Genomic DNA, 12,159 nt, shown 5'->3' with positions numbered 1-12,159 from the left:
AATGTTTATAGCTATATAGCATTTCATAGGATTAGCTTGGTTTTTCTTTTTTATTATTATTTCTCAAATCTTCAGGTCTGAGGACAAAGACAATACCAGATATCGTCTAGTTGGTGTCATTGAGCACATTGGGAGCTCCATAGCGGAGGGGCGCTGCGTCGCTTATGTGAGAGGAAGCAGGATTGCAAGTGAGCAGGAGCCGAGCAGCAGCCCTTCTTCCTCATGGTTCTGTGCAGACAATGATACCGTCACAGAAGTCTCTCTAGACGAAGTCCTCAAGCACGAGGCTTTCCTTCTTTTCTATAAGAGGATAGAAGATTGAGGCAATCACATGCTTTTGTTGGCCAAGGATCCGGTCGAGTGCCCACATACTATCGTAGTGGCTCTAGTTCAAGCCCATTTATGTTACATGTTTTAGGAAAAATTTGGCTGGTGTTTTCAATCCGATGATCTGTGATCTGTGAGCAAGATACACAGGCCTTGGTAAAGTTTTGTAGCTGATGCTTTTGACTATGTAGTGTAAACTCGGTTGGCATTCCTTGCCCTGATGGTTTTCATTTTATGGCTTCCAGAGTTGACGGTTAGTTTGTGGAATCATTTTGTTGCGTTGTTTTCTGAAGGATAATTGGTAAGGTGGCCTAACAGTTCATAACTACAGTTGTTTATCGGTGTAGGCTCAGGAACTGGTTGGTATTCAGGAAACAGATCAGATTCCTTGCAACAGTAAATTTTCATTCTGAACAGAAATAACAAGGGCAAATGTTAATTCCAGTAACACACTTTGTCACACGCACACAGTGCGCATCTCCATATACAGCTCGGTCATCTTCTCATTAACGGATTTTGACAATGCTGTCAAAGAGCACGCGCACTTTATTATTGTGTGACCCAGGCTTGGAACCACAGGGTTGATCACCTCGTCAGTCATCACTCCATGATCTCAACGACAGCTCGCCCGACGATCTTGCCCTGATTGAGATCCTCGTAGGCGCCATTCACCTCCTCAAACTTGCATTTCCTTGATATGGTGTTCTGGAGATTGAAGGCGCCACTCTCCGCGAGCTTCACTATCTGAGGAAGATCTTGCCTGGCCCTTGCGCCGTATGAACCAATGATTTTCACCTGGTTCCAAGTAAACATGAGAAGATGAACAAGGAACCATGCATGCAATGCAATACAAAGGTGGAAGCCAGCCGATTGCGAACCTGTCGTCGGACAAGACGGGTTATATCGACCTCCCCCATTACGTTTACTGCAGCAAGCCCGATCATAACAGCTTTGCCTCCATCACGTACGCTTTTGGCGCACTGGGAAAATGTTAATGCCTTACCAAGTGCCTCTATAGCCACATCCACACCCCTACCATCAGTAATTTCCTGTGAACAGCAAGGCATTCACATCTGAGTAGGATCAATATATAGCTGAAAAGTTCAATATGCACATTTTAACATAGCCCCCTTGAAGAAAAAGAAAAACTGAAAAAACACAAGATAAGCAATGGCAGGACTTATAATGAAGTAGATATATAGAACTAGTTTCTGAACTTCATTGATAGATCACAAACTTTGACAATCGACACATACCTTTATCCTTTCAACAGCATCCTCTTTTGCTGCATTTACAGTGTGGGTTGCGCCAAGTGTTCTAGCGTTCTGGAGTTTCTCATCAAGAACATCCACTGCAATGACTTCGGAAGCTCCAAAGGCTTTTGCTATCTGTAAACAGCTGCAAAACAAAAGATCTACTTTTAAGATACAAGTAAGAGGGAGGAAGAATGGTCATGTCTGTGCATTCATAGTCCCAAAAATAAATGGAGAAAGGTTCTCAAATTTATCAGGCATCAGCTGACCTTGATCCAACCCCTCCAACTCCAATCACAGCTACCGAATCACCCGCCCGCATTTCAGCAGCATGCCTCAGGGCACCATACGCGGTAAACACTGCACATCCTAAAATCGCTGATTCTGTGTATGGCAACGAGTCAGGGAGAACTGCAAGCGCATTGGCTGGCACGATGCAATACTCTGCAAGCCCTCCCATACTGTACATGTACACCGGTTTCCCTGCAGATGGAAAATTTCAGAGCCTAGTACAATAATACTGCAGTGCTACTGATGTATGATGAGAATATGTTTCCTCAGGTTACCATTGCCCCTTAGAAACAGCCGTGTTTCACCATCATAGAGCGTCCCCTTTGCACGATTATATGCAAAGAAAGACTCGCACAGATCTTCTTGGCCCTGTATCAAATCAATGCACGTGAGCATAACTGCATAAGCAAGAAAAAGCATAGAGACAGGAGAGAAAAGAAAGGGATGCCATAATTCAACGAAGAGGCTGTACCTTAACACAGTAGAAGCAGTTCCCACATGGCATTATGAACGCGCCGACAACATGACTCCCGACTGGGAACCTAAAACGTTTTCAGAAAGGGAACCATGAATTCTGAAACGAAGACAGCGCCTGATGCCTGACGAACTGAATTACAAGCCCCTGGTGGTGTATGGTACCAACAAATCTGTCATTTCAGGCAGTAGTGGCTCTGTCATGGATATACTATACCTGTTGATGATCTCAGCAGGAGTGTGCGTGCCATGGTCGACAACCTCTCCGGTGATCTCATGGCCCACGACACAGGGGCTGGAGAAAGGGAGCTCGCCTTTGAGGACATGGAGATCGGAGTGGCAGACCCCGCAGGCTGCACCAAGTTGGTGAACACCACCATGTCAATGTCAGACGAAGATGCTAGTCTTGCTAGGAATCAGATCGGTTCATCGAAACGAATCCCCCGAGACACCAATCTGCAGCCCCGCACTCTCATGGTTGGGACTCTAGTGAAGCATCGGCGGCGCGCAATCACCAAATCAAGCAGATTTTGCATTTGGTTATCCAAAGCAGCCTCTATCACTAGCAACCGATGGACGCGGCATGGGACGAGTCGCAATTCAGAATTAGGGACAGAGGCAGCCGAGTTGGCTCATCTGGATTGCAAGCCGAAGCGTAGCGACAATGTGATGCAAGAAGCAGTTGGGGGAGGGATGGAAGGGAGGGAGGAAAGGCGGGACCTTTGGTCTTGATGAGGAGCTCGCCGGCCTTGGGGCGCGGCATGCGGAACTCCTCGAGTGTCAGCGGGCGGCCGGGCTCCCAGAAGACGGCGCCGCGCATGTAGCTGGGCCCACCCGCGACGTGGTACCCCGCGGCGGCGGAGTCGGGGCCGGCGGTGGCATCGGAGAAGGAGCGGCGGAGGAGCGCGCCGCCGATCCGGCGGAGGAGGGCGCGCGAGGAGGAGGAGGAAGCGGACATAGCCATGTCCTGGACCAACTGAACTCAACTGCAGCAGGCTGGAATGGATGCTTCCTTGGAGCGAGTGACTCAGCTACTGCCTGGCACACTTAAGTTGAACAATCAGAGGTTTTTTTTAGTTGGCATCAATGGATTTGGATTGACATAATAACATACTCCCTCCGCCATATAAATCTCACTTTTCGAGATAAAATTAGTGTTTATATCAAATTACTCATTTACCCTTTATCATTTTAGAAACTAAAAAACAATGGTTACATTCCCAAATATTCTTCTCATGAATAAATAGAATATGATACTTTTTAGACACGTAGTTGTATTTTTAATAGGTGGATCTTATTGAAAAAGTTGATTTCAAGTGTACATTTACATTTTTTTTGAGACAACATTTGAAACCTAGAATTATATTCTTTCTGGATGGAGGGAGTAATAACATAGTAGGTCACAAACTTGTGATGTGACCCGATTTACTTGGAAGGAAAAGAAATGGTCTTGTATTTGCGGTGTGATGTAGTTGCTCTCCGTTCTAGGAAAAAAATACTACGCATCTCATTTTTTAAAAAGCCATTTTCTTTGTAAATTTGACTATATATATATATATATATATATATATATATATATATATATATATATATATATAAACTACAAATATTTGTGATATACGTAATATATTTTTTTATAATAAACATGTTTAGAGATTCAAATAGTGATATTTTTTTTTATAAATTGAGTTATACTTAAAATTTAACTTCTTAAACATCGAGATATGTATTTTTTTTAGAAAAAAAAACGAGGGAGTAGTTCTTGTCTATCCTTTTGTTCCACCCTTTGACCACAAAACAAGAGTTGTTTCTTACCTTATTAAATTTGGGATGGGCTGGTAGGAAAGAAAGCGGTGGCAATTGGTCACAGGTGTCGTCTAATTTATTCGGAGAGACAATAGGACGAACTTGGTGATGAGGTAGGCTGCTGTGACCCAACAACACAAGGGCTGCTATCAGCCTATATAGTATTATACAATATATTATAATATAATACTATATACAAGTAAAGTAGTTTGATTATTACTAGTACTAGTATTATGCTGGTGATTCCACTATAACTCCCAAAGCAGCCTTTTGGCATGGATAAGGATTACCACAGCCGTCCATCCAATCCAATTGGGCTTCACATGAATCCCTATTAAACAAACAGATTATCTTCACATGCCTTGGACTCGGTCCGGTGCTAATGCAAACAATTACCAACCACTCTAAATGCTGACACTGAAGACTGGCGGCACGGCTACATCAGAAGCCACCTCCAACAGTAGGTGCGCTGCAAAATACAATACCCCCTAAAAAATACAATTATACGTACAAACCAAGTCAAATTTTTTTCTCTTAAGCTTCAACATTTATACCTCTAAATAGATTTTAATATGAAAAAATATTACATAATTGATAGAATAATATTAATTTGGTCAAATTTAAAATTGTTTGACTACTCAAAAAGCGAGCGAGAATTGCATTATTTTCGGGATGGAGAGTAAGATACAGAATAATATATGTATCTTGCTTCGATCTACTAAGGTATACTTGTTCCTAATGCAGAAGCTGTGGACAGTTGGGGGGACGTTTGGTTATTTTGTTGTACCTCGCCTTGCCTGCTTACACGGAAACCGAGAACCTCGCCTAGACCGGCGAGCTGATTTCGCTCTCTCTCACGAGCAAGGTAACCAGGGCAAAGAACCAAATGCCTAGCCTCATTCGACACCCTTGCTGGATTAGGTTAAATGGTTCCGAGAGAACCAAACGTGCCCTTGGACACTCTCTACCTTGTGCAGTTTGATTCCTCTCTTCAAGAAGACACCAAAATTTAGGAAGGTTCCCTTTCCTATAAAGTAGTTCAATTGTTCCATAAACTATCGAACAATTAGATTTACCACGTACGTGTGACTAGCGTGGCATCACGTAGCCTGAAACCGCCACCGAAACCATCCAACATGCAAAAACCGTCTAACTTCTGTTTTCAAAGCAATTTTGGCTAATGTGGGGGCACATCAGCCGCCCTACGCGGCGTCACGTCAGCCACAAGAGAGATAAATCGGACTGGAATAGTTCAGGGAGGTCAATTAGACTTTGTAGCTAGATTCATATTCATATTTTTCTTAAAATCATGCTATTGATAGCCAGGACTCAGGCATGCAAGGCGAAAATGACCTTTTTTTTTTCGTGCGGAACTAGGTGGTGTACTACATGGGCCGCCAAAATTATGGAGCACTGCAACATCCCGGCCCAATCCGAGTTACAGACGAGACTGGTTCGTCAACCTCATCAATGAAAGGAAAAGAAAAGAAAAGAAAAGAAAAGAAAAAGGCCCATCCAGATCCAGTGAACTGAACGGGATGCAAAGCAAATCAGGCAAATCAGGGGTGTCTTCTTCCTTAACCCTTTTGCGTCTGCGAATTGCGATGGTGACGAGGAGAGACGCCAGACAAATTGTTTATGTTTATGCCTGCTGCAACTTGCACTTCTCAAAGCCGAAGCTGCCCACTCTCCCCTCCCCTCTCCTCTCCTCTCCTCTTTCTACTAAAAAAATACTCCTCCTCCTATACTATACTATACTAGTGCCAAATTGCTCCCGCATTCCCTTCCCTTGCTGCATTTCCTCCTCCGTCCCATCGGCGGCCCTCTCCCTCGTGGCGACCGCCGCCGCCGTGGTCTTCGCCGGCGACGACCGCCCCACCCGGTACAGGTACGTGTGCCAGCCCCACCCCACGCCGTCTCCCCTCCTTCACTCCCTGCCGTGCGTCAGCGTAACCGGCCACCTAAACCCTAGCTGGATCTGATCTAACCAGAAACCTGTCTGTATACTCCGTGTATGTATATATGCCTACTGATCACTTTGCTTTTGTGTGTGTGCAAAAATTACCGAGTGTATTTACTGTGTCCGCTGCGCGCCCTTGATTCGGCGGATCAGTCAGACCCTGATCGCGCGATTTGCCGCGCCGATCGTCGCTCCTGGGTGGGTGGGTGCTCCGCGTAGCTAGTGCTCGCCGTATGTTTTCAGAGCCTTGTTGTTCTAGCCATACAGCCTCGGTAATGATCTCGGCAAGGAGGCAGTAAAGTGACTGACCGGCTGTGCTATTTTTATTTTGCATCTAGCCAATGCAGTGCGTGCCTTGACCGTTGCTCGCCGAATTGTTTGCTACGGCCTGTGCGTACCAAGGTTTGTGTATGTGTATGTATGTGCGTTATTGTTACCACATTTGATTGGGAAATGGTCACTGTTAGTTTTACTGTCGTGATGCTTATGCTTTTTTTTCTCCTTACTGCCCTCTGTAATTTGCACACTTAAAAGCTACTCGGTTCTTTGTTCATGGCAGGAGGAGTAGGTGTGCCTGTTGGCACTGAACCTGACATGCTCGAACTATTGTGCCATACATTTACTATTCTTGGTTGGCACTAAAGCACCACCATACACACATTAATTAATCTTGCAATCGTAAGCACATACAAATATGAACGGATTATGAATTCCTAAGATACTTTCTTTAATAAGATATCACCACCTCTCCAAATTCAATTATGGCCGATGTTTCTTTGCCGGACATCTCCAGAAAATCATGAAGAACCTGACACTCTTTTCTTGATTAAGCACCACACACGACTAGCCATGCTTTGACATATAAAAAAATATCAGTCAGATACTTTGCAGTTCCTTTCCTTCATAGTAGTTGCCATATAAATATAAGTGCCTTTTTACTTCAGTGATTCGAGTGGCTGTATTTTGACTTCGACGTTGTGCATTGATTTTTTTCTGCCATGTATGTTCCCTTTGTCCAAGGGCAAGGGGGAGCACCTAGTCACTGCTTGTAACATATTGCTTGTGGTTTAGCTGGTTGCCTGACCCTTTGTCCTTTGATCAAATCTGTGAGAAGGTTCATTGTTTGATTAGGAGCTACACATTGGAACTTCTCCATTAGTTTATATCTTTGAGACATTACACCATTAGGTCATACATATGCATTAGCTTTTTTACGTTTTCCTCTATTCTGTCCTACTATTTTATCAGGCTGAATTTTATAATTTGGCTAAAGTAACCAATGACACTTACTGAGTGCGCACTGTAGATGCTGTCAGGTTTATCGTTGTTAGCTAATAAATTTCGCTTAGTTTACTTTTCCACATTTGAGGAGCATTTTTTGCATTATTCAATACTTTCTGTTCTTCATTGACACGCTACTCTGTTCTGTACGCCTTCGTAGGGGGCCAATATAGGCGCCGGCCCAGGCCCAGCCGTGGCTAGGAGGGGGGCTGGGCGGTTTAGAAAGTAGAGGCAGGGGAGGATTTTTAGGAGATTGATTTGTGTTTGTTAGGAAGTGATCCTAATCTATAAAGGACACTTAGTAATGTAATCAGGAATTATCGAAGAAGGAATAAACCTCCCAAGGTGGGCGGGTTTCCCCTTCGACGGTGGCTGCGAGCGTTTCTGTCGCTGCCGCCGGCGAACCTCCCGCCACACCACTTCCTCGCTACCCCCTGCGTTCCAATTCCCAATCCATCCTACTCCACTCTCCCCTGCGATCTCCTCATCATACACGCCGTAACATACTCATAATATTTGGGTGATCTTCATTCTCTGCAATCAGAATGTTGAGGAAACTGCTTTCCACCTCTTCTTCAGCTGTCCATTCAGTCAGGCCTGCTGGCAACACTTGAATATGCAATGGAACTTTCAAAGTGATTTCTTCCAAATGATGATGCAGTTGAAACAGCAATATCAAAATCCCTTCTTTATGGAGATCTTCATCATTGCTGCCTGGCACATATGGAAGCAGCGAAATAACTTTATATTTGACAGAGGACGACCCTCTTTCTCCTCCTGGAAATGCTCCTTTTTGGATGAGGCTAGACTTCAAGCTCTTAGAATGTCTGAAGACAAGCGCTATGTTTTCCTCCTTTGTATAGACTCCTTTTCTTAGTTCTTAGCTGACCAATGGCTCCCTTAGCCTCTTGGGTGGTTTTTGTTTTTGTTGTTCTTTCTCCTCTGTTTAGTTTCTGGCTTTTGCCTTTTAATAAAATCTCACAGGGGGGGCCTCCCCTGCTGTATTTTTCGCTCAAAAAAAATTTGGGTGATCGCTACAGTTATTCTAAATATTGATAGTAAAGGGAAACCGTGGGATATTGTTGCTTATGACCTCTTTCTTGCCTTTGTATTTTACCTGTTTTCTTTCTTCGATTTTTATGTCCTGTTTCACTTGTTGTATTAACTAAGTTTATGGAAGAAGTTTTTCAAAGTGTGAACTTATTTTTCTATATTCAATAACCAAATAGTTTATTAGAATATGGTTTGTTTATTCTATTGTACCTATTTGCTGCTGAAAACCTGAAACTACTGTTAATTTCTCATGTAGTATATGTTGAAGAATGGTTTGGAGTTAACAATACGGACACCAACTTTTGGTAATGATCAGAACCGATTGGAGTGTAGTAATGAACCTCTAATTGCTCGCAATATAACCAGATACCTCATTCACATGGTTTTTCCATGTTACAGACCGGTAGCCAAGAACAAAGAGGTTAGGTAGTGGTGATATGTGATAAAGTTTTCATATGTACAACAATAAAACTGAAATTTGTGGTCTGCAAATAATACAGTTTTCCTTCTCCATATGTTTGTACTTATAGCAACCAATCGTAGTGATTAAACATGGCCAATTTAACCCAATTCTCAAGCACTCAAATTGTGCTATTTCACAAATTACTTGATCATCAAACTGTCCTCTTGTTTGTTTTAACATATCCATTTACACTACATTCAGGTGTATGTTTGGGAGCCTTATTTGGATCCTGGTATTTTCCATAATCAGTCATATATCTGCTGTTGCTGATATTGTATCTCTGTTTCATTATCTGACAGATTTATGCTTGGAACTTCTGTAGAAAAACACACAACAGTAATGGGGCATGACCATATGTCTCGTATAAAGGTATCTCAGTCTGTCCTTTAAGGAACCATGTTTAGGTATATGATCAATCACAACATCCTAATTTTTTCTGTGTTCTTTTCTTTGAATTCAGATGCATATGGCAGAAGGTTCTTTTGGTGGTATGTCTGCTCCATGCCTCAATGTCTCCGTAGCTTGTGATTTTGCAAGGACACACCTTTATTTTGGAATTTCAAGAAGACATTCTGTTACTTTATGTTCCACTGAGTTGGTGCAACCCACAAACTAGTCATGAAGCTATTTTTCTTACACATTTCATGTGCTAGTGTTGGTTGATATATATCTTTTATCATGAATTCTGGAGCTAATATATGATATGTTGGTGTGACCAATTACTTTTAGAGTTTTAGTTTGTGGTGTTTTGCTATCAGCTTTTCTTTTTTGCTAATTTGTTTTGTGTTTATATCAATTGTACTGTGTTTTATACATTTCTAATGTATCGATTTCCTGTAAAACAGACAGGAACCGGTGCCAGCAACCTGGGTGCAATGAGGTTGTCGATGGAAGGGTAGTGTACTGCAAAACTCACAGCGGGGAGTTGTCATGCCAACAGTTCAGTCACCTCCACAGCGGAATGCAGAGCTCAGGTTTATCGGTGCCCCCTGTTAATGACAGCCAGTTTAAGGGATCTATTTCCATTGCAGTGCCATGCACTGAGCAAGAGTTACATGTCAAGCATGAAGGGGATGATCGAGGTAAACTAAAGGATAGTTCTGGGTACACTTCGGGTCAGACTGCACAATATGTCTTCTCTGGGGCAGGCTTGCTTTGCAAGAACGAAAACTGCAGCAAGCAAGCACATGAGAACTCAATCTACTGTAAGTTGCATAGCGGTGTTAGCAAGGGCTGCATGGTACGGGGCTGTACGAGAGGTGCACATGGAGGCACACCTTTGTGCATTGGGCATGGAGGTGGGAAACGGTGTGTGATCCCCCAATGCCCAAATGCAGCATGTGGTCAAGGCCGTAGTGACCGCTGTGTGAGGCATGGTGGTGGTATGAGATGTAAATTTGAAGGGTGTGCAAAGGGCGCACAAGGGAACACCGATTACTGCATAAGACATGGTGGGGGAAGGCGGTGCAAATTTGAAGGATGTACAAAGAGTGCTCAAGGACGCACAGATTTCTGCATTAAGCATGGTGGGGGCAGTCGGTGCAAGTTCCAAGGATGTGCTACAAGCGCAAAATGGGGAACGGATTTCTGCTCTGTCCACAGGAAGAGTTTGTTGGGTGGTGACAATGCTATCCCTGAAGCTTTGCCTGCCCCTTCAGAAAAACGACGCCGGGCCAAGAAGCCCAAAAAGGCAGCAAAGCCGTCTGAGACCTCCCAAGAGAATGTCACAACAGCAGCTATTGCTGGTAACAGCACGCAACACATGGGCGTTCTTCTCATAGCTACCCCTGTTACTAACCGTGACATATTAGCCAAGGGTGTGACAGTGGCGGGGCAAGCTGCAATAGCGCCCACGCAGATAGTGGCGCCGCTGTCCATGAAATCACCAACACCATCTGGATCAGTGGCTACCGCAGCAGAGAGGGGGGCAGGAGCAAGCAGGGAGATGCTGGGTCTGTAGGAAAGGTGTGGCAACAGTGCATAATTTGGGAGGCTTGGAGAAACCTTGCCCAGATAGTTCTCGGATTATTGCCTTTTAGACTGAGAAACCTCGAAACTTTAGGAGGGTTGCAATTTGACAGGCTCGCGCCGTCAACTGACTCTAGTGATGCCCTGTGCCTTTCTCATTTGTAAATTTGTAATGCGAATCTCTAGTTGTTCTTGTGTATGTTCTCTTGTGCCTTGTAGCGTGGAAACCGGTCAGCCGACCATTTGGAACTTTGGACAATAAGCAATAATATTGTCATTGCCTATTTGCGGGTCCGGTTGTGGACATTTTACATAATTTTTCATACCCCCCACATGCATATATGACAAAATTACTTGCTTGGCACTAGAAAAAGTCTGGCTTTCTTTTTTGGCCCTTTCTTTTGGGATTTTGAACTTACCCATTTGGCCCAAAAACTACCATGAGTTTTCCCTTGTGAGGCATGCAAAATTCTGATGGATCTTACCCTCTGCTTCTGGATTCATATCACCCTACTGGTTCTTGTAGCCACCAAAGGCTCCACCTCAAAGGATGTGTGCCAAATTGGCTTGGATGTCTCGCGGTGCTAGAACTGTCAATCCTTTGTATAAGTCTGCCGGATGTTAAGATCCTTGGAGCTTTACCAAGTTTGCATTTTCTCAAACTACGCATTGTTGGAGGCACCAATGAAAGGATAGTCATCCGTGGGAGTGACAGATTCGGCATTGCGTTCACAAATTATATTTTGACTTATGGGAACCCGTTGGCATTGAGGGCATCCAATGATCTTTTATACAATACATCTATTTTTCTAATCTTTTTTTCCAACCTGCTGAGTTCTTCCTACCCTTGTATCTGTTGTTCCGTAAGCATCTTTATGATTTTCATAAAAAAAAGCCATCTTAACGATGTTTGTGATCGTTCTAGGTGGCCTACCAATCTTAAAACCATCCTAGGTGCGCCTCCCCAACAGGCTGCTTTCCGGGATGCATTTCCAGGTTTTACCGTGGAGAGTCTGTAGAAAACGATTTAAAGAATCGGCTAGGGCATTTTTCCCTGGCATCTTTGTAATCGATCCTCGAGCAATCCGAGATTGAACTTCAAGGGATTGTTCCTCAAGTTCAAGAAGCTGATGGCGATCCATGAGATCACCAACGAGGTTGAACTACTGAAGGCTCACGCGATAGAAGCGAGCGAGAGGCACAAGAGGTATGATCCACCAAATGAATTGATATTGTGATGGATATTGTAGCATGCAACTCCCAAATGAATTGATGCTGCTGCG

The 12,159-nt window shown here is 43.8% G+C and overlaps 2 protein-coding genes across 3 annotated transcripts; one reads left to right on the top strand and one right to left on the bottom strand.

The window, feature by feature from the left end:
• Positions 1–717: 717 nt before the first annotated feature.
• On the bottom strand, positions 718–3,377 carry LOC136472407 (uncharacterized). Its single transcript, XM_066470117.1, has 8 exons — positions 3,066–3,377; positions 2,563–2,698; positions 2,344–2,413; positions 2,147–2,240; positions 1,850–2,063; positions 1,584–1,725; positions 1,206–1,376; positions 718–1,122 (listed from the first exon to the last, which is right to left on the bottom strand). Exons 1-8 carry the CDS (start codon positions 3,307–3,309, stop codon positions 928–930), a joined length of 1,266 nt encoding a protein of 421 aa, XP_066326214.1. The 5' UTR covers positions 3,310–3,377; the 3' UTR covers positions 718–927.
• A 2,370-nt stretch (positions 3,378–5,747) lies between these two features.
• On the top strand, positions 5,748–11,180 carry LOC136472406 (uncharacterized). 2 transcript variants are annotated; one of them, XM_066470116.1, is made up of 5 exons: positions 5,937–6,039; positions 8,702–8,750; positions 9,208–9,277; positions 9,369–9,396; positions 9,754–11,180. In XM_066470116.1, exons 3-5 carry the CDS (start codon positions 9,212–9,214, stop codon positions 10,866–10,868), a joined length of 1,209 nt encoding a protein of 402 aa, XP_066326213.1. In that variant the 5' UTR covers positions 5,937–6,039; positions 8,702–8,750; positions 9,208–9,211; the 3' UTR covers positions 10,869–11,180. The 2 variants fall into 2 exon arrangements, with proteins under 2 accessions (XP_066326212.1, XP_066326213.1); XM_066470115.1 differs by lacking the exon at positions 8,702–8,750 and having other exon boundaries at positions 5,748–6,039.
• The last annotated feature ends 979 nt before the right edge of the window (positions 11,181–12,159 follow it).

This window comes from Miscanthus floridulus, chromosome 8 (genome assembly GCF_019320115.1).
Source record: "Miscanthus floridulus cultivar M001 chromosome 8, ASM1932011v1, whole genome shotgun sequence".
Taxonomy (NCBI): Eukaryota; Viridiplantae; Streptophyta; class Magnoliopsida; order Poales; family Poaceae; genus Miscanthus; species Miscanthus floridulus.
The sequence above is the reverse complement of the archived record's forward strand: the minus strand, read 5'-3'. Positions and strand labels throughout refer to the sequence as shown.

Coding starts and splice junctions, on each gene's coding strand:
- LOC136472406 (XM_066470115.1), top strand. CDS start 5,756: ATGGTGACGAGGAGAGACGCCAGACAAATTGTTTATGTTTATGCCTGC. Junction 6,040..9,207: donor GACCGCCCCACCCGGTACAG/GTACGTGTGCCA, acceptor ATTATCTGACAG/ATTTATGCTTGGAACTTCTG. Junction 9,397..9,753: donor GGCAGAAGGTTCTTTTGGTG/GTATGTCTGCTC, acceptor CCTGTAAAACAG/ACAGGAACCGGTGCCAGCAA.
- LOC136472407 (XM_066470117.1), bottom strand. CDS start 3,309: ATGGCTATGTCCGCTTCCTCCTCCTCCTCGCGCGCCCTCCTCCGCCGG. Junction 2,064..2,146: donor GCTGTTTCTAAGGGGCAATG/GTAACCTGAGGA, acceptor TTCCATCTGCAG/GGAAACCGGTGTACATGTAC. Junction 1,726..1,849: donor GTTGGAGGGGTTGGATCAAG/GTCAGCTGATGC, acceptor TTTGTTTTGCAG/CTGTTTACAGATAGCAAAAG.